The 20,755-nt window shown below is 39.6% G+C and overlaps 1 protein-coding gene and 2 pseudogenes across 3 annotated transcripts in view; all 3 read left to right on the plus strand.

The window, feature by feature from the left end:
- The window catches only part of LOC141568634 (kininogen-1-like), a 32,869-nt pseudogene extending 31,097 nt beyond the window's left edge, over nt 1-1,772 (plus strand). The window contains exon 10 of the transcript XR_016019643.1: nt 796-1,772. The product of XR_016019643.1 is annotated as a kininogen-1-like (transcript). The remainder of the gene's footprint in view (nt 1-795) is intronic.
- The window catches only part of LOC148754774 (kininogen-2 pseudogene), a 58,647-nt pseudogene continuing 38,687 nt past the window's right edge, over nt 796-20,755 (plus strand). Inside the window, exon 1 of the transcript XR_016019645.1 lies at nt 796-894. The product of XR_016019645.1 is annotated as a kininogen-2 pseudogene (transcript). The remainder of the gene's footprint in view (nt 895-20,755) is intronic.
- On the plus strand, nt 3,400-15,526 carry LOC148754775 (fetuin-B-like). Its single transcript, XM_088794350.1, is given in 8 exon segments — nt 3,400-3,417; nt 4,181-4,318; nt 5,549-5,636; nt 7,541-7,578; nt 7,581-7,709; nt 8,443-8,544; nt 14,085-14,168; nt 15,072-15,526. Coding segments are annotated over 8 exon segments (936 nt in total). The 3' UTR covers nt 15,411-15,526.

The raw sequence follows: 20,755 nt of genomic DNA on the forward strand, positions 1-20,755 counted from the left end.
GAGATGAGAAAAGTGAAGCTATTGGCACTCAAATTCAAATCTAGGTCAAATCAGAGCCCTCCCTGTTCACAGGATGCTGCTAACTAGTAGGGTGTGGTTTGTTTGACTCCAAACACTGTGCTCTTTGCACCACCAAACACTGCCTCCAATCATAATGTTCTTGCCAGTAGTGCGAGTATAGGTAGAAATCATCCACAAATCCATCTCTTCAACGAAAATTGCCTCGTCTTTCTTTTTTCTGGTTTAGGTTTTTTCCATGTGTGGGAATGTATACGTATAGTCTAACACAGATATTATACAAAGGATGTGTTTCAACCTTGTGAACATGTCCTAATGTGTTTTAGTTCAACAAAGGGATTGCGGATATATGGTCCATATAAATTCAGTTCATAAAGCCATACAGCGCCTTTTAGGATAAAGGCATTAATTGTGCTAATAGAAATACTATCAATTAATAAATAATGTGCCAAGGCTTTACATAATCATAGGCTCAGAAGGTACCCTACAGATTATGTAGTTTAGCCTCCCAATTTTTCCAGGTGAAGAAAAAACTCTCTAGCTTAGCGGAGTTTTATTATGAACAATAATCAATACCCACAAATGATAAAATCAATCAAAAGAGGAAAAAACATTATTCATTCTCATCCTTTTTGCATTACTAATATAGTATTTAAAATCTGGCAAAGACTTGCTCCAATGTAAACCAAGATAACATTGCCAGGTCTCAGCCCCTTCTTTCTTCATTGATAGTGTGGTTTTCACAGTAATGCATTCATCTTAATGTTTCCTATTTAGATCAAACTGCTGGCAAGGCCTCCAGGTTTTTCACCTTTCTGATCAGTAGCAAGGGATGAAACAAAAGAAGGAACAACTATAAGTCCACCCCAAACTTCCATGTCATTTATATAAGATGAAGGGCAGGATTCAGCACAAGTACAAGACCCACTCGTGCACATGGCTGGGGCCATGGAAAGCAAATAAAACATGACCTTGGTCATGGCCTTACCATAAGCATGACCAAGGCCATGGGCACCAAACGGGACATGGCCTTGGCCATGGACATCAACATGAGCATGGTCATGACCATGGAAAACATAAAAATAAAGGAAAAAACAATGGAAAGCACAATGGTTGGAGAACAGAGCATTTGGCAAGTTCTTCTGAAGATAGTACTACATCTTCTGCACAGACACAAGAGAAGACAGAAGGGCCAACATCCCTCCCTTCCCTAGCCCAGCCAGGAGTAGCAGTTACCTTTCCTAACTTCCAAGACTCAGGTCTCATTGCAGCTGTGGTGACTAATGTACCACCAACTCCCACAGAGAATGATGATGCTTGGATCCCTGACATTCAGATAGAGCCAAATAGCCTTTCATTTAACCTGATACCTGATTTTCCAGAAACCTCCCCCAAATGTCCTGGATGCCCCTGGAAGCCAGTTAATGGAATGACTCCAACCGTGGAAATGAAAGAATTTCATGATTTTGATCTCATTGATGCTTTTAATTAATTTATGCAGCCACAGTGTTTCTTTAACACTTCGTCATCCCCTCTCCCCATTGTCCAAATATCCTGATATAATGCACCCAAAGTCATGAAGCTTCAAAACAGCCCAGAGAGAAGTGGTGAGACTTACAAAGGGGACATGGTCAATTTCTGTGGAAGACATAAAACTGTGTGCAGAATTCTAAATCCTTTCTGAGTCTTCCTCACAAGTTTTCTTAACTAGCAGAGAAAATTGACAAATAAATGTGCTTTGTGGCCTACTGCAATTTGCTTTTCTAATAATGAATGTGTATTTTAGAACATATGTCACTGATTTTCATACAAAGATTCTTGACATTCTAAATAAACTGTGACATCTGGTTCCAAACATGTGAAAATAAGGGAAGTCAAGAGACTGAACGTTCAACGTTCTAACGGGGGAAAAATAAAAACCACCAGTGGTCAAAGAGGGACAATAAGAAAGGCACATTGGCCTAAGGGAGGACAGGGGGAAATAAGTTAATTGACTTTCTGTTTTCAAAATGGGCTAGTTATGTCAAATAGTTAATCTGAAAAAGTTATTCTGGTAATTCTCTTTATGAGTGAGCATGCTTCTCATAAATTAATAGTTTGTATTACTCATTAACTACTCTTTGCTTCAAGGCTTTCAAATAAGAATTTTCTGTTTACTTGTTGCTGAGGTTAGAATGAGTAATACTTAGTTTTCAGCAGCTCTGAGTTTAACGATAAGAATGGAAAGCAGATGAAGTAATGTAGAGGCAAGCTTGCAAAGGAAATCTTTTTTGTAACTGACAAGGAAATATCATGAGACGTGATGCAAATCTTGTTCATCGAGGACAATTTTACGAGGAAGTTCCTCTCTAGCCACACATCACCTTTTTGCTATGACATTGAAGACAGCTGATTTTTGCAAAAATGAACAATATGATTGTGTTTATTTTCTTTTAATGTGAGAGAGGCACACATTTTATAATTCTTGCTGTGTTTTGCCTGGGGAAACAAGATAGGGCTTTACACAGCTACACTCGCTGTGGATACATGTGTCACTGCTACTTCAATTTGTTAGATGCATTTGAGTCTCTGAGTTTTTATTTCAATTCAAATATTATTGGTACTTTTAAATAAAGAACCAATAATGTCAGGAAAAGGTCTCAACTTATCAACTGGTTATTTCACTTTTGTCTTATGGAATGATAACTTCAGATTAACGGAGTTTTACTATAGTTACAGAAGCACCTAAATTCCTGCGAGTACAAGGGTCGACGTCGGGAGGCAGGGGCAGAGCCAGCACCTGAGAATGAGTCTCCTAACCAGAGGGCAGTATCTCCACGCCTGGTACAATAACCCCAACAACCTCTGTCAGCAGCCCTGCGTGGAAGGACAAGAGGATGGGATAGACTGTAAATAGAGAAGAATGCCATTTTGTCACTGCTCTGGGTGAAATAAAGTTTGATCTCGACATTCTCACACTTGGTTAATTCACACGAGTCTGCTTTCGGCCACACACTTCCTGCAGCAAAGTCCAACCGATCAAAGAGTACACTGTGCCAGGGAGGCTCATAGCCCAACTCTGGAGCACTCTTGCTAACCAGGGCAGGAATCCCATGGGCGGGCCTTCCCTGCCACCAGGACCTCATCACGGGTGCTAAATCTAAGGTTCAGGGGGCCGTGTTTCCACCAGCGGTCTAAGGACTCCATCTCTCTTCCTTCCCTTCTCCCTCCTCCTGATTTCCAGCCCAAAGCTAAGAGTCATTTTTGTTGTTTTATTATTGTTTTCTATGATTCAGAGAAGTACCAAAAAAGAAAAAAGAAACTTCTTTGTTAAAATGATGTGTACAGGCTTCTTCTTATCAGAAAATATCTAACCTCAAAAACATTTAAAGAAAATTTAAAATGATCTTTCTGACCCGGGTAAAGGAGAAACTAGAAAACCAGTAGAATAAACCGGGATAGAGATTTTGCTCTGTTTTGGTGTGTCCCGTGGATGATGGGGGTGGGCAGGCTGTAGGATTTCCAAGGGCCCTGCCAGTCTGTGCTTCTGACATCCCCTTGTGGAGGTGGTGGTCTGCACCCAAGGATGAGCTGCTCCAGCACGGGCACAGCATGTATTTCCCTTCCCTTCTGAAATCTCTGGCTTATAGACTCTTCATCTTCTGCAAAAGTGTGCGGTGGAGGAGTCAGAAGCACAGATTCCTACTCCAAAACTGGTGTCCCCCCTGACCTCCCTACGGTCCCAGCCCTGAGCTCTTTTGGTTGTACATTTTATTTCAAAGGAAAATAATTTTTTTGCCAAAAAAAAGTGATAGAGATTTAAATTTTGCTGTAATAAAACACATTTATGGCATGTCTGTTAAAACCATTTACTGTGCTAGACAATTTCCTTTTGGTGTATGATTGAATCCTCACTCTGAGGTCCTCGTGATCCCATTTCTTTTACAATGAGGAAACTGCACTCACAGTGTCTTGCCCAGGGTCACACAATTAATACAAGACAGAGCGGGCATTCAAACTCAAGACTTTTCAACCTCCGTTGTACCATGTTCTCATGAGGCGTTATCAACGTAGTCAATACAAAAAAAAGAAAAAACATCAAGATAATTTCCGATTCTGATACGATCATTCTCACAATGCAGAAACCCTTATTAAATACCTCAGTGACTGGCGCTACTCCTAGTACCGCTTTCTCTACCCCTTCCCACAGGATGCTCTTGGATCTGTGTACTATCTCACACTAGACGTGTTAGAGACTGACTGCCATGTGCTCAGCAAGAGGGCGTGGAGGGACTGTGGGGAGAGGACACTTCACGAATCGGTAAGTGCTTGTGTCCAGGAACTCTAGGGAGAAATGAGGTCTCCTCTGTCTACAGGGTGAAGCTTGTTCAACCTTTTAAATGTCCTTTATAATCTCTTGGGCATGGTGCCCATGGTGGGTATTCCAATTCTATTAGACAAAACTTGTTTCCTATTTCCTACTTCCAAGACCTTCCTGCAGGTTCCCAGTCTGTGTTTAAATTGTGAGGAAACGAGCGGAGGTGTAGCCCTCTGAATGAGTGTTTAATGAAGATTATAGAAGCAATAAAGGGAGAGCTTTTTTATTTTGCTTTACTTTGTTTTAATGAACATCAACATGAAGTTTGAGGCTGGGGAGAGTAAGGCTTACAGTATGGGAACTCTCAGAGGTGCCCTGGAAGGATTTCCTGGAATCATAGAACCCGAAGGGCCTCAGTATTGATCCTTTTAAAGATGATCTTTGAAGAGACTTGAAAATAATATAGTCAGTTTTCATTGGATTCTCAATTATCCTGTGATTTCCATTAAATTGTTGTGAAACTTTATTATGAGTACAGGATTGTGTTAAGAAGTAAACTCTTTTATCGAGCTATCTTTCCTAATCATTTAACCAAATTTGTCCAACTGTTCCTATTTGGTTTTAAAGAACAGATAGTCTGTTTACCCTGTTGTGAATTATAGTTGTTCAAGTGACACTAGCTGCTATAACACACACCCTAATAAGTGTATACTGGTTCCAACATGATGGAAGTTTATTTCTCACCCATGTAAAGTTCAAAATGGAAATTACTGATCAAGAGGGGGGTTTCCTCCAGAAGCGACTTGGAGACCCGGTTCCTTCCACAACGTGCCTCTATACTCTGCCACCGTCACCTCGTGGCTTCTATGATTGCCATCCCCATCTGCATCAAGCTATAGAAAGACAGAATGTGGAGGGTAGATTGTACATGGGAGAGCTTCATGGGCCAGAACTGAAAGTGCTTCCAATCTCTTCTGCTCACCTTCATGTGGTTAGAGCGCAGTTATACACAGTCGCACCTGATTGGGAAGGAGGCTGGGAAATGGAGTCTACCTGTGTTCCAGGAGAAGGTTGAACTCTTTGATGGTCTGCTGGCAGTTCCTCACACTGAAAGCCACTGAAATTGTCCTTAAATGTTTCGTTATTTAAAAATAAATGTCCTAGTTTAATTGGGAGGTATTTTTAAAAGTCAGGTTGTTTCACCATGTAATAAACTGTGTTTGTTGGTTTCAGGTTTATGGTCAATGCAAAGCAATAATTTACGTTAATAAGCCAAGGAGAATTCTCTATTCACCTGCGTATAATTGTACTCTTCGTCCAGGTAAGAGAGGACTCTGATTTTGTTCGTTTGAATAAAAGATGGAAAAGAGCATTAATCAGGGTGATGCCCAGAGTGTATAGAGTTCTCCCATCCTTACTTCCGATTCATACCAAGAACAGGTTCTTAATATATCCAATACTTTCCTGCCCTGTGAAATTCAACTTGCACTGTTCTTCCCACAATTAATCTTCCTAAGTCACCTGTAATAGTTTATTATTGAGTACTGCATTAAATCCTAAATTTTCAGTCTGACATAAATGGCATCATCTCTCTACTGGTCCCCAGGCTCCCTTTCTAGCTGTCTCTGCCATTACCTCCCTGACTACACCAAGTCTGCACTTCGTTTAACTGGATGCCTCACTATTTTCTGAACACACATTGCACTTTCCAATCTCTGCATCTTCCTTGTGCCTTTCTCTCCCCTGAGGATGGCCTCCCCTGACACCCTCTGCCCTTAGAACTCATATCCATTCTTTAAGGACCACCACCAATGCTGCTTCTCCCACAATGTTTTCTATTCAGGAAAGGAACAAGTGGTCCTGTTTTCATTCCTGTAGAACCGTGATCTAACCACTCATGTAGCTCAGACCATGCACGGTCTTGATGTGAAGTCTTGTATCTTATTTCATATAGAATGTTTCATCCCTTCTTCCTTCCTTCTACAACCCTCCCCCCGTTCCTATCAAGTGTAAGGAGTCCATAATACTGTTGATGAAATTCAATAAATGGACTAAAAATGAGGCTGAAACTAGTGACAATTCAAATGAATGCACGTGCATTCATTGTGGGTTCTATGGAAAGCAAGCATCCAAGTCATGGGAAAACAGGACGGCTACTTGCCAAAATACTATGTGCCTGTGACTCCCCTTGTGGGTCTTGTTCAAGTGCAGATTCTGCTTCCATAGGTCTGGGACAGGGCCTGTGAGTCTGCATTTATAACAAGCTCCAGGACATAGCAATACTGCTGGTTTCTTTGAGGGACAAGAGAGCAGAGCAAATATTTTATTAGATACAGTTTGAGCATCCTGGTTGTAAAAGTTATTTAAATAAATTAGAGAACAACAACTAAGAAAATAAGTCAGGACTCAAATGAAAGCCATAGGCACTGGAGGTATGGGAGGTCACGAAGCGGTACCTGGGATGGAGCCCAGAGTGACAAGCTGTGGATGTAACTCCACCATAATACATTCCAAAACACCCAAATAAACACACGACTGATCAAAACAACGTGTTTGCTCTGCAAAAACAACTTGCTGACAAGTCCTCTAGCCTGAATTTCACAGTAGTTTTGTGACTCCCAGTCCTAAATTCTGCTGTACATTTAGAGTGATTATTCTATCCAGTTACACAGTGATTTGACCAATGTTTCTTTTCTGGCTCACATGTCTAACCAGAGAGACTGTGTTTCCACCTCCCATATGTCATTCACCCATTCATTCAGTAAACCATCATTTACTAAACACTCACCGCGTATTACACATTATCTCAGGTGTTGGGAAATAAAAGTTGAGTAAGACATGACAAAAATAAAATCCCAACCTTTCAAGACACTAGCTGCTTTACAGAGGCATTGATGATGGAAGATATTGATCTACTAACTGAGAAAAACGTTTTTATGTCAATACATGTTATGTGTTTTTCAAGAAAATTCCTAGGGTAAATAAATTTGGGTCAGATGAAAAACATCTTGCTTTGATTTTTCATAAAGTATGAAAGTAATATATGTTCATTGAAGAAAACTCACTGCTGACAGCTAAGTTTCGTTCCTGTAATGCCTTTTCCACTCCATCCTTGTAGACTATTATCTTCTTTTTCAGTCTTTGCTTCTGTTGTGGTCATATGATTTATAGGATTCAAAATAATTGGGACGTTTTATTTGAAACTGCTCTCTTTGACACCAACAGTTTCTCGAAGAAAGATTCACAGAATGTGCCCCGACTACCCCAGCCCAGCCCCATTGACTTGTCAGATCCAAGTGTTCTGGAAGCTGCCACTGAGTCTCTTGCAAAATACAACCAGGAGAGCCCCTTGAAGCTGTATTCTCTCGTCAAAGTCACCAGGGCTTCTAGCCAGGTAAGGCTGAAATGCCCACTTCCACCCACAGTGTGTCTGAGGACTCGCTATCGATTCCTAAACTGAGAGGAGAGAATTAAGGCACTTCTTTTGATTAGAACCCAAGAGACTTTCTTCACCCCCTACTTCAGTAGACGGATGCATATTCAATTACGTTTCGATTTCTGAGTGGTTCTATGAGATTTCCACAAGACGTGTGGGATTTATTTTTACCTCATTGCCCTTAAGGTAATAATAGAAATGGACTCATAGTCTCCTTGGGTGATTCTACTGAGGTTCACTATTTACTGCTACTTTCTCATATCTGATTGACCATGGACCACTTAGCAAGTCGATTTCTGCTCCATGTTAAGGCCTGGAGTGGATGTTGAGCTTTATGGGTTAGAGGGAATGGAGGCTCATTTGTATTTAGATTATGTTGATATCTGTCATATAAAGAAAAACTAATCTAAAAGCAAATCTACAGGAGGAAAAATAAGCTCACGCAAGGGAAAGGTTTTAGAGCCCATTCAAATTGTTAAGAGAAAAGAGGTATGCTGATTGTGTTTTCTAAATAGCAAAATCATAATACATGGTTTGATCATGGCGGGACTTAGACGAAGGGACAACAGGAAACCTGTATTAACACTCTCTGGGTATGGATGGTTCCTGTAAATATAATGCTGCCAAACCCCAGTCATTTCTCCACATGGGGAAGTCTGATGTTTGTTTCTGAACTCTTGTCTCATACCAGTGGGTGTTTGGCCCTTCTTATTTTGTGGAATATCTAATCAGAGAGTTACCATGTACCAAATCCCCAGAGACTGTTTGCATACTTCAGCTCCCTGACTCGTCCGTGAGTATCCCTGAATGTCTTCATAATTTAAGATTTGTGTTTACAAATCATCTATATGTATTGTTGAGCACAAACTACATATGAGGTGTAATGCACGAGACACTTTTCTTCCCTTCAAGGAACAACTGACACTTTAGAGATTGTGCTGGCTATTTAGAGATTGACCATGGACCATTTAGCAAGTCCGGGGATTTGGTACATGGTAACTCTCTGATTAGATGGCCCAGGTGCAATAATATTTGATTGCAAGTGCAATTTTCATCAGCAGTGTTATGTCTTTGCAGAAAAGGACCATAGGAGGCTATAAAACATAGACAAATCTCCTCAGTGGTTGGTGATGGTCCTGCTTTTATCTGAACAAATCCAGTTACATTTGGAATACAACATAGTATTGCATTCCTTGGACCACTCTTTAAGAAGGACAAAGTCAAATAGGATGTCTTTCAAAGACTGCATCCGAGATGGGGAGGATGCCTTGAAACCATCTGAAACACTCCTGGTGGGAATGCCAGTTGGCACAGTGAGTTGTAACATGATTGGGCAAAATACATCAAAAGTCTTTCCCCCCTTATTTACTTATTTATAATAATAGCTTTATTAAGATGTAATTCACACAGCATAGAATTCACCCTTTTAAAGCATACAGTTCAGTGGCTTTTTTAGTATATGTACTAAAAAATATGTAGAGTTGTGCCACCACCACCAGTATCTAATTTTAGAATATTGTCATCAGCCCCAAAAGAAACCCCATACTCATTAGTAGTCATTCACCTTGTCCCCTCACCCAAGCCACTGGAAACTGCTAATCTACTTGCCATGTCCATGACTTTGCCTTTTTCTGAACATTTCATATAATGGGATATACTGTATGTGACCTTTTGAATCTATTTTTCACTTTGCATAATGTTTTCAAGATTTATCCATGTTGTAGCATGTGTCAGGGCTTAATTTCTATTAATGGCCAAATAATATTTCATTGCATGGCTATACCATGTATTGTTTATTCATCAGTTGATGGATATTTGGGTTACTTCCTCATTTGAGCTATTATGAATAATGCTGCTATGAATACTTATGTACAAATTTTTATGTGCACATATGTTTTCATTTCCCTTTGGTATATACCTTGGAGTGGGATTGCTGGGTCATATGAGAACTCTGTTTAACCTTTTGACTAACTGCTAAACTCTTCCAAAGTGACTGTACCAGTTTTACAATCCCATCAAAAATATATGAGGGTTTCAATTTTGCCACGAATTTGCCAATATTAATAGTGTTGTTTTTATTATCGCCGTCATACTGGGTATGAAGTGGTATCTAATTTCACTTATTATTTGAACTTTCCTCATGGTTAATGATGTTGAGCATCTTTTAATGTTCTTCTTGGCCGTTTGAATATATTCTTTGGAGAAACGTCTAGTAAAATCCTTTGCCCGGTTTAAAATTTGACGATTTATCTCTTTATTGTTGAATTGTAAACGTTCTTTACATATTCTGAATACAATCTTCTTATCAGATACATGATTTTCCTCCATTCTCTGTGCTTTCTACTCATATTCTTGATGAAGTTTTTGAAGTACAAAGGTTTTAAATTTACTGAAGTTTTATTTGTATTTTTTCTTTTGTTGAATGTGCTTTTGGTGTAGTATCTAAAAAACCATTGCTTAATCCAAGATCACTAAGATTTACATGTGCTTCCTCTAACAGTTTATAATTTTAGCTCTTATGTTTAGATCTATGACCCATTTTGAGTTAATATTTGTACATGATGTGAGAGGTAGGAGGTTCAACTTCTTTCTTTTGCATGTGGATATCCAGGTGTCCCAGAACTATTTGTTGAAAAGACGATTCTTTCACCATTTAATTGTCTTGGCATACTTCTTGAAGATCAGTTGACCATAAATATGGGGTTTATTTCTGTACTCTCAATTTTATTCCATTGATCTGTATATCATTCCTTAAACCAGTACCACACTATCTTGAATACTGTAACTTTCTAGTAAATTTTGAAATTGGTAAGTGTGAGTCTTCCTATTTTGTTCTTATTCAGTGTTATTTTGGGTATACTGGATCCCTTGCATTTTCATATTAATTTTAGAATCAGCTTGTCAGTTTCTGTTTTAAAAAGGCAGTTGGAAATTTGATAGGGATTGTATTGATTTGGTATAGGAATTGTCATCTTAACAATATTCAGTCTTCCGATCCATGAATATGGGATGTCTTTCCATTTTGTTTAGAATTTATTTAATTTCTTCAACAATGTTTTGTAGTTTTCAGTGTGCAAGACTTTCACTTATTTATATACATAAATATTTTATTCTCTTGGATGCTAATATGTTGCATTTGCCCTCTTAATTTTATTTTTGATTGTTCATTGCAAGTATATAGAACTATAATTGATTTTTTCATCTTGACCAGGTATCCTGAAAACTTCTGAAATCATTTATTAGTTCTAATAGTTTTCCAGTAGATTCCTTAGGATTTTTCTATATACAAGATCATGTCATCTGCAAATAGAGATACTTTCCAGTCAGCATGCCTTTAATTTTTTTTTTTCTGCCGAATTTCCTTGGCTAGATCTTCCAGGACAATGTTGAATAGAGTGGGGGAGAGCAGACATCTTTATCTAATTCCTGATTTTAGGGGGAAAGCTTTCAATATTTCATAAGTTACTATGCTGCTAATGGTAGGTTTTTCATAGTTCCCTTTTCAAAGTTCTATGAAGAAAGAACTTTTTCAAAGTTCCCTTCTATTGTTAGTTTGTTGAATGTTTTTATCAAGCAGCAATGTTGGATTTAGTCAAATGCTTTTTCTGTGTTAATGAAATAATCATGTGATTTTTTCTCCTTTAATCTATTAGTATTGTATATAACAGTGATTGATTTTGTATGTTAAAATAACCTTGTACTTTGGAGAAAATCCCAGTTGGTCATGGTGTATAATACTTTCTATATGTTGCTGAATTCTATTCGCCAGTATTTTTACAAGATTTTTCTTTATATTCAAAGAGATATTGATCCCTAGTTTTCTTGTATTGTGTCTGCCTGATTATCATATGAATGTAATATTGGCTTTATAGAATGATTTGGAAAATTTCCCCTTCTCTTCTATTTTATTTTGGAATAGTTTATGAGGGAGTTGGTGTTTATCTTCTTTAAATGTTTGGTAGACTTCACCAATAAAGTCATCTGGGCCTGGGCTTTTCCTTGTGGGAATTTTTTTGATGAATAATGCAATCTCTTGTTATAGGTGTACTCATATTTTCTATTTCTTCTTGAATAAGTTTTGGTAATCTATAGGTGTGTCTTCCTAGGACTTTATCCATTTCATCGAAATTTTCTAATTTGCTGGCATACAGTTGTTCATAGCATTCCCTTTTTATTTCTGAAAGATTGAAAGTGATGGTCCCTCTTTAAGTCCAATTTTAGGTATTTGAGTCATGTTTTCCTAATAATTTACACTTTTGTCATTATGAAATGTTTTTCCTTTTCTCTTGTAACCATTTTTGTCTTAAAGTCAATTTTGTCTAACATTTGTTTAACATTTGTCTAACATTTTATCTAACAAATTTTGTCTAACAAATTTCTCTAACATTTGTCTTTGGTTGCTGTTTACTTTGTAAATTTTTCCCATCTTTTTACTTTCAACCTATATATATGTTTCTGAATATAAAACGTATCTCTCAAAAGACTTTTGTAACCAGGCAATTGAATAGTCTCAATTTTCTCAAGGAATAATTGGGAAAGCATCTTCACCCTGTTCTGTGGAACTCTCTTTTCACTTGCCAATTACATCTTGGGCAGATCCTATATCTTTCTCATTATTTTTCGTAGGAGAAACACTTTCAATTAGGTAATTAAGGTTCACTTACATGTATGAAAAAAATCTGTTCAGTCAATTCTTAATCAAAACTTCTGTCTCATATTCCACATAAAAGCTTTTCTAAAGCCTGATCTAGAGCTTCAGACCTAGTGTGAGAGTTCTGTTCTTTCATTCTTTCTCTCCCTCTTGCAACCGTTTGCTGAGTTCTGGATCTTCCAAGTTTGAAGATGGATGAGAGAATTAGAGGAAAGAGTACAAAGACTTTTTACATAACTGAACTTGCAGGTGTAGTTTTCTCTTGGTCTACACTGGCTCTCTATGAGAGAGACTCCTGTGATGGTTGTCTTAGGTGGCACAGGAGTGAGTTCATCCAGAGGTCTTTTCCTAGTGGGATGATGTATTCTCTAGCGGACACCTCGGAACCACCCATCTCAGATTCAGCCCCAGAGATTTTTATTATTAAATGTCCCATATCTGGGAGTCCCTTGGGTGGGCACTTTCAAACGAGTACTACTTATGACATTTCCTTGTCCCATGGAACTCTCACACATTTTTACTCTGCCAAACAGTGGAAATGGGCTTTCCTTTGATGCCTTTTCTCCTTACCCTCTCATAGAAGGATGCTTTTCCAAGATCCTGCTCTTAGAATGTTCTGAGAAGCAGATCTCAATCTCCATAGTTCATATGTCCCTAAACTTTAGGGTTCATATGGTAAGCATTCCCTCAAAGTCTCTTTGTGGTCCAGTCTAGTTTTAGCACCACGTAGGCCTGTGAATTATGGTAGCTCAGTAAATTATAGCCACAGTGAGAGTGGCTGTGCTCTACTTGGTACAGGTAGCTGCAGTCTCTCCAAAAGGTTCTCTTAGAGTCCTTTCCTTATGTGATTTGGTGACAAAGAGGAGAAGGGAAAGGCAGAAGCACCATTCCCCAAAAACGTCCTACATTAATGGATTTTTCACACTTAAAGGATTTTCTAATATTGTCTTCATATAGCCTGGAGATGGGTGGTAGAGTAATATTCAGGCAATCTCTTTGGATATATTTTAATAAATTCTACGTGAGGCCTGTATTCTTAAAATTCTTAAGAAATTGAAGCAGCATTTTATTATAAAATTTTAGTTACACTTGAAAATGTGCATACCCTATGACTCTAAAATTTCTCTTCCAGGAATTTACCCTAGGAATTAATTAGAAGTATATGAAAATATATAGCTTCAAAGTTTAAACAAAACCAATGATATTCAATCTAGTGTCTCACAAAAGAGATCTTGTTGAATAACTCAGAGAAAAATGACATAGCCATTGTAAAAATTGTAGAAGACTATTCAGTGCCATAAAAGGATTTTCACACTATACTGTTAATTGACAAAAGAGACTTAAAAAAAAAACAGTTTTCTAATCAACCTAAGGATAAAAGTAAGCCAAGAGGTATACGTTCTATAGACACAGATTTCTGTTCAGTATAAAGAATTTTCTAATAGAGTTTGTTCCTCAAGATGTCCCGAGTTTGCCATCATTGGAGGCAAGTTAGCCTTGTTAGGTGATTACTTACAGAAGTAATCTAGAGAGAATTGGCTCAGAGCCTGCCTACTGCATGGTAGTAGATTAAAACTGTTTGGCTGTGTGTCTACACAAGCAGAAAGCAAACTGATTTCCATTTATGATCACTGATAATTGTAATACTTAAACAACATGTATTTTCTCTTTTTTTTGTTTAGCCTGTTGGTATTTGCAAAGGTTCTCTGAGTAAAAGAGGATTAGAAAGGTTTGTCTCCGTGTCTTGCAACTTCTTTGAATCACAGGTATTTTTCAATCTCATTGTCTTCTATCTACATTTCAGCTGTTCCCTACCCGACCCTCTCCTTTTAATTTCCTAAGATCCGTGATCACCACTTTATTCAGACTGCCCTGAGGTCAAACCCACAGGATAGCTGGTTAAAGACCTGTCATTCGTTGTGTTAGTCTAATGTGGTCCTGAAGAATAAGTAATATCCCTGAAGAAACAGGGACCTACTAATTTGGATGTCTCAGGCCTCTGAGATTAAATTAAGTCTTCCAAAGACCCTTACACTGAACCATAGGGAGAAGTGTTTCCATGAAAATATTCCGTCCCTTTCCAGAATATTTATTGAACACTTACTATAAGGCAGCCTGGTATAGCTGAAAGGGTGGTTGAGACCGGCCACCTGGGTTCCAGTCCTGCTCTGATACTTGCAAGCTGTGTGACCACGGGCAAGTTTTTACCTCTTGAATTGTGGTTGCCTCTTTTATGAATGGGAGTGCAATACTTACCTCCTTTATATCCCTGTGAGAAATAAGAAGGAGCCCTGGATACAGGGAGCTGTATTGGGCTTGGAGAAATAATCAATAAAAGGTAGCTGCTACTGCCACTTCTAGGAACAGGGAGACAGCTCACCGGGGACTTTAAATAAGCCATTTAAACTCTCTGGACCATTATTCAGTTAGGAATTTGTGAAAGTTGCAGTAAGTTTCTACCAGTCTTAATACTCCCTGGCCCTCATCTGTAGTGCTTTATAACCCTTTAACTAAAGGCCAATCCTTTTATCTTGTCTCTCTTTGAAACATCCCATTATAAAAGCACAGAACAGCTTAGCCTGGTACCAGTCATGGCAGGGATTTCCCTGGGGGACATTCTTTTATTGAAAGTATTCTTATTTCATGCTTCCACCCCTGTTGTTACCCAGGGACTTGTGAGCATCCTCAGGGTGGAAGAGCCACAGCAGAGAAACACAGCCTTCGCTCATTCACCTTCCGAAGTTGCGCCAAAAGAATCTGTCCAACACCTCCCTGACTTGGAGTATGAGCAGCCCGAAGATTCCAAAGGAAAAGACCCTGTTGAGGCCTTCCCTGTGCAGCTGGATCTAACCACGAATCCCCAAGGAGAACCCCTGGATGTCTCCTTTCTCTTCCTGGGGCCTATGAAGGAGACGCTGGTTGTCTTGCCTTTCCCCAAGGAAGAACAACGCTCTGCCGAGTACCCCGGACCAGCCAAGATGGCCGACCCTCTTGTTCTCCCACCATGAGAACCACATAGAGTATTCCATGGGGATACGGTGCCCTGAAGAAGTGGTGGGGGTGGGAGACAGACAGAGAGTTTGAATGTAGAGAGTGGCTAATAAAGTGTGTCTTTTTGACTCTTGTTGGTCTCATCATATTGTCTGGGAGTGGAAATGGGACCAAACCCTCCACTTGTACACTGGGTTGCATGCTTCCTAAGTTATCCAAGGTCTCATTCCATGTCTAGATGCCTCTGATGTCTTCCAACTCTCCTTTGTAACGATTACTGACTTTGAGCTAAGCATCTCTGATGTAGGGCCTGCCATCTTTAGGCATGACCTCCTCTTTCTGGGCAAGAGTGTATTATCATTCTTTCGATCAAAAGAAGATGAAAACTGAAGGATACCACGAGACAGGGATTCATCACAGAGTTTCACTCTCCCTTTATTCCATAATTATTTCAGCACCAAGTATTGGTCAGATGTTGTCTGCACAGCCTTGAACCGAAGGTGGATTTTTTTCTTACCTGTCTGAATAGTCTCTGGGCCCAGAACTTGATAAATTCACGTGACAAATTTGACAAATTTACTTAGCAATGGTGGTAGACGGAAGAGACCATTGCCTGTGGCTTATGTTTGATCCTGGGAAGAATCAGCCATTGTTCCAAGTTGGGGAGCCTTCTGGTTTCTTTAATAGTTTTGCTCAGAGAACAAATGAAGAGCCCAGGTGACATTCATTCTCAATTTTTCACTTAAAAAAACAAATATACATGTATATAACATATATGTAATATATAGGTGATATGTATATTATGGACATACATATACACACACAACTATTTGTTTTATATATATATGTGTGTGTATGTGTATATATATGACAGGTGTTATGGGCTGAATAATGACCCCCAAAATTCATATACTGAAGTCTTAACCCCTAGGACCTCAGAAGGTGACTGTGTTTGGAAGGGATATTTAAAGAGGTAAGTAAGTATGATGAATTCCTTAGGGTGGGCCCTTATCGGATGTGACTAGTGTCCTTATAAGAAGAGATGATTAGGACACAGATAAGCACAGAGGGAAGATCATATGAAAACGCAAGGAAATGGTGGCCATGTACAAGCCAAGGAGAGAGGCCTCGGAAGAAGCTAACCCTGCAACACCTTGATGTCAAACTTGTGTCCTCCAGCATTGTGAGAAAATTAATTTCTGTTGTTTAAGTGACCCAGTTCATGATACTTTGTTATGGCAGCCCTAGCAAACGAACAAAACAGGGAATTTGCAAATATAACTCTAGTCCTGCGTTCTGGCAGCTGTTTCTGAAAAGAGGCACAGAGGTCTTAGCATAATTTACTTAAAAGCAGTAGACAATATTCACCCTATATTACTCTTATCTGCTTCCTGTAAGAAAGAAAAATAATTAAGTGCGGTGTCATGTAGAGCCTTAAATTCTGTTTCAATCAATGTCTGGCAAGAGACACAGGCCATAGGCAATGATCTCTTCCATCTACCCCCATTGCTAAGTACATGTATCAAATTTATCAAGTGAATTTATCAAGTTCTGGACTTGGAGAATATTCAGATAGGTAAGAAAAAAAAAATCCACCTTCAGGTTGAAGGCTGTGCAGGCAATATCTGACCAACACTGTTTCAGATAGTTCAACTGAAAAGACTTTAGTGAAAGAAATGAAGACTTGTGGGTCAACTTAAGGGAACAATGGAGGCTGAAGCACCTGGAGAACAGCAAGAAGCCTTTGCCACTCTGGACCTGAGGAGATGCAGGAGGAGGAGCCTTACACAAATCCAGGGGAAGCTGAAGCTGCTGGTGGAGGGGCCACCTGGCAGGAGCTGCCCTGGTGGAGGGATGCAGCCACTGCCAGAACCTAGTGCTGAAGCAGAAAGGGGCAGGGAATGAACCCCCTGACCTCTCTCTCCTTCCTTCCCACCCTCCCTCAGTCCTTCCAGTCTCCTCCTCCCATTGGCTCTTTGAACCCAATAGTAAGCTAGCTTTCAGGGGAGCCTGGGTTACTCACTCCACAGGAGTCAGCCTTCTGAGGCAAAGCCAGGCAGAGAAAGGCAAAGAATGGACCTGGAGCAAACAGAGGAAAATCACTGCTAGCGCTAGGTAGGGTATTTCCTAAAGGTGTTTCATAACACCCTCCCATACTGAGTAAAGCATGCAGAAGGACCCTAGACTGTGGGTCCTTCTTGTTGTGTTCCTTGTTGGATAGACAAAGGAACCATCAACAGAGATAGAGCATGTAGGATGAAAAGAAGTTTTGAGCATTTGCTGAGTTGATTTCATTAAATTCAAAGGAAGCATTGTCATTCTTACCTATTCTTTTTCAACATCTGTCAATGCTGACTCACTCTTTCTTCAAACTTTCTCAAGTAGACATTGTCCCATATCCTCCAAGTTCTTCTCCTACCCTTCTAATGATTTCTCCTAAGGCATTCGGGTTCCTCATTGACTCATCGCTTAGATGCTGTTTCTCTAGTTTCTGATTCTTGATCTTCTTTTTTTATTCTGCAACTTCCACGTAGTCAAGCTAATCCCATAGTCTTGCCAATAGTCTCAAAATGCTGCAATCCTTAATCATTTGATGCTCTTGTATTCAAATAATCAAATTATTCCCCAGTAAAAAATTTTTTTTTTATATTTTATTAAATTTATCGGGGTGACAATTGTTAGTATAATTACATAGATTTCAGATGTACAATTCTGTATTACATCATCTATAAATCCCATTGTGTGTTCATCACCCAGAGTCAGTTCTCCTTCCATCACCATATATTTGATCCCTCTTACCTTCATCTCCCACCCCCCACCCCCCACCCCCCTTAAAATTAAAAAGTGCCTTCAATTACAAAAAAACTGAATGTCATAAAATTCGGTGAACTGATCCAGTCATCCTCCCCCCGCAAAAAAAATCAGAAATTTACAAGGATATTCATTGTAGCATTATTTGTAAGAACAAATAATTGGAAACAACATGTGTGGCTGAAAATTAAGGGAATATTGATATATTACAAACATATGTAATATGCAATATCATGAGACCTTTGAAAATAATCTTTCTGTAGAATATTTAATGATTTGGGGAAGTTATTATAGGGAAAATACAGTATTTAATCTATGTAACAAGAATTTGTTAAAATCCTTCCCTTGGAAAAGGGTTTGGAAGATGAGGGATAAGGGAGAGAGAGATATTTAATTTTTATTTTACATGTTTTGTAATATTGTGGTTTTTTTTTTACTTTGTGCAGGAATTATGTTTATGATAAAAATGTATAAAAGATCTCAAATAAAAAAATAAAATTCCATTATAAAAAACAAAAACAGCATTTATAAAGCCTATATGGCTTCTACTAATACTCCCCAAAATAGAGGTTGTAAGTAAGTACTCAAACACAGTGGACGGAAAAAATATCTGTATGCACAGCAGAATAATCCCAATAATGTAAAAACACATATATTATAGATATCCAAGTGGAAAAAAGTCCATGAAGAAATATATAGTAGTTAATGATTTTTCTCAGGTAGTGGAATTAGAGGTGAGTTTTCCTTTACATTTTTTGTATTTCCACTTTTTTTGCAAAAAGCATATATTTTATTATGAGGGAGAAAAAAAGCTGTAAAGAATAAAAATTCTCTTAACTGACTTTCTCTGATACTATGGCCAGGCCACCCAGAAAGAACCAAAATGCCGGAATGAGTACGTGGATCTACCCTGATTGCTGCAATAACCGTCTTGTGAGAAGTCACCACTCCCCTCTCCGTTGCACATCTGAGGCCACTCTCTGGCTCAGGACCGGCAGGAAGCATTCCCAAAGCCAGTAAGAAGAGTCACCAAAGCTGAATGTCACTTCCTAGATCATCAGACAGCTCCCCGGGACAGACTGTCTCTCCTACTCACCATCATTGCTGACTGTTGCCATCCTAGCACCTTCAGACTGCTCCCTGAGATGTCTCATCTGAAATTCCCATAGTGTTGGAATGGCATCACTAGCATTGTGTCTGTATTTAAGATTCAACAAAGCAAAGGAAAGGGAAGGCATGGCTCTCGTGATTACCCCTAAATCTCAGCTACTAAATCTACAGTACTATAGTGCTCGCTTCGGCAGCACACATACTAAAATCTACAGTACTATCAGAGAAGCTTATTTTCATCCTCAGTGTCTTTTCCCAGTCCCATCCGTTTCCCTCCACCCGCATTTCGCTTGTCCAGGGCCCTCCATATTGGGTATGGCCAATATAGTGATAATAGAAAGACTTAATTAAGGAGCTCAACTCATGGAAATTAAAACAGGTTTTGTTTTAATCCATAGCTTTTCCCCTGCCCACCTGCGTTAGAGCCCCTTAGTAATACCTTGGCCAGATTCCATACTACTTCTGTCATTCTAAGTTACACTGAAGTGGTCCTATTTGGGTGTTTAAAAGCTAGTGTTGTTAATGTTAAAAGTTCAAATCTAGACGTAATTCAAAATGTGTTTCTTCCATTTTTTGCGCTCACTAAACCAGTCTGTAATTCTGGGAAGTGCGTTCTGCTTTTCATGTACTGTGGGGACAGAGCCCCAGGGAGCAGTTCCCAGACTCTCAGCCTCACGTGGAAAGGTGCTGGCTGGGGTAGTAGATGGCCATCAGCTGTGGCTAGTTGGCCGTCAGCTGTAACCCTTGTGCCATTGGCCACTAATATAACTGCCGCAGCTGCGTCGGGGACTGGAGTCGAGGAGAGTCGGTCGGTTGGCAGCAAAGCGGACAGCAGGTCACACATCGTGTGAACCAGCCTCCAGTGAGACTACAGTGGTATGATTTCCCTACGTATGGCTCCATGGGTGTTCCTTTTTGGCCTAGTCACATCCTGCATTCTTATGAGGGGAGCGGGAGCAGAGACCCCGCCTGACACCCTGCCTGACGTGTACCCTCTCCGTCCTCTGTCTCTTCAAACTCTTTCCCTCCCTTCAGGTTCTGTCTAGAACCCCAGTAGTTCTCAGCCTTGACTGCACATTGGAATTATCTGGGAGTTTCAAAACTACCGGTACCTGGGTCCACCCCCAGAGAGCCTGGTTTAATTGCTCTGGAGGGAAGGCCTGGGTATAAGGATTTTTCAGAGCCCCTCAGGTGATTCTGTTATGAAGTCAAGGCTGAGAACAATTGCTGGCCATGCTTGCAGACACCGCAGAGAAGAGAGCCCTGAGGGGGATGCTGTTTAAGTGACTGGTAGTGGGGAGGGGACCTGGGCTGATTGCCGCTAGTCCTTTCTGATGCTGCTGGACGCTGCTGGTATGTAAGGTCCATACAGTATGTATATTGGTTTCTGTGGAGGGGTAGGACTGTGGGATCAGCGTAGTCCCAGCTCTGTCCCCCAGTG

Source organism: Rhinolophus sinicus, chromosome 17 (assembly GCF_057876585.1).
Source record: "Rhinolophus sinicus isolate RSI-liver-muscle chromosome 17, RSI-T2T, whole genome shotgun sequence".
NCBI lineage: Eukaryota > Metazoa > Chordata > Mammalia > Chiroptera > Rhinolophidae > Rhinolophus > Rhinolophus sinicus.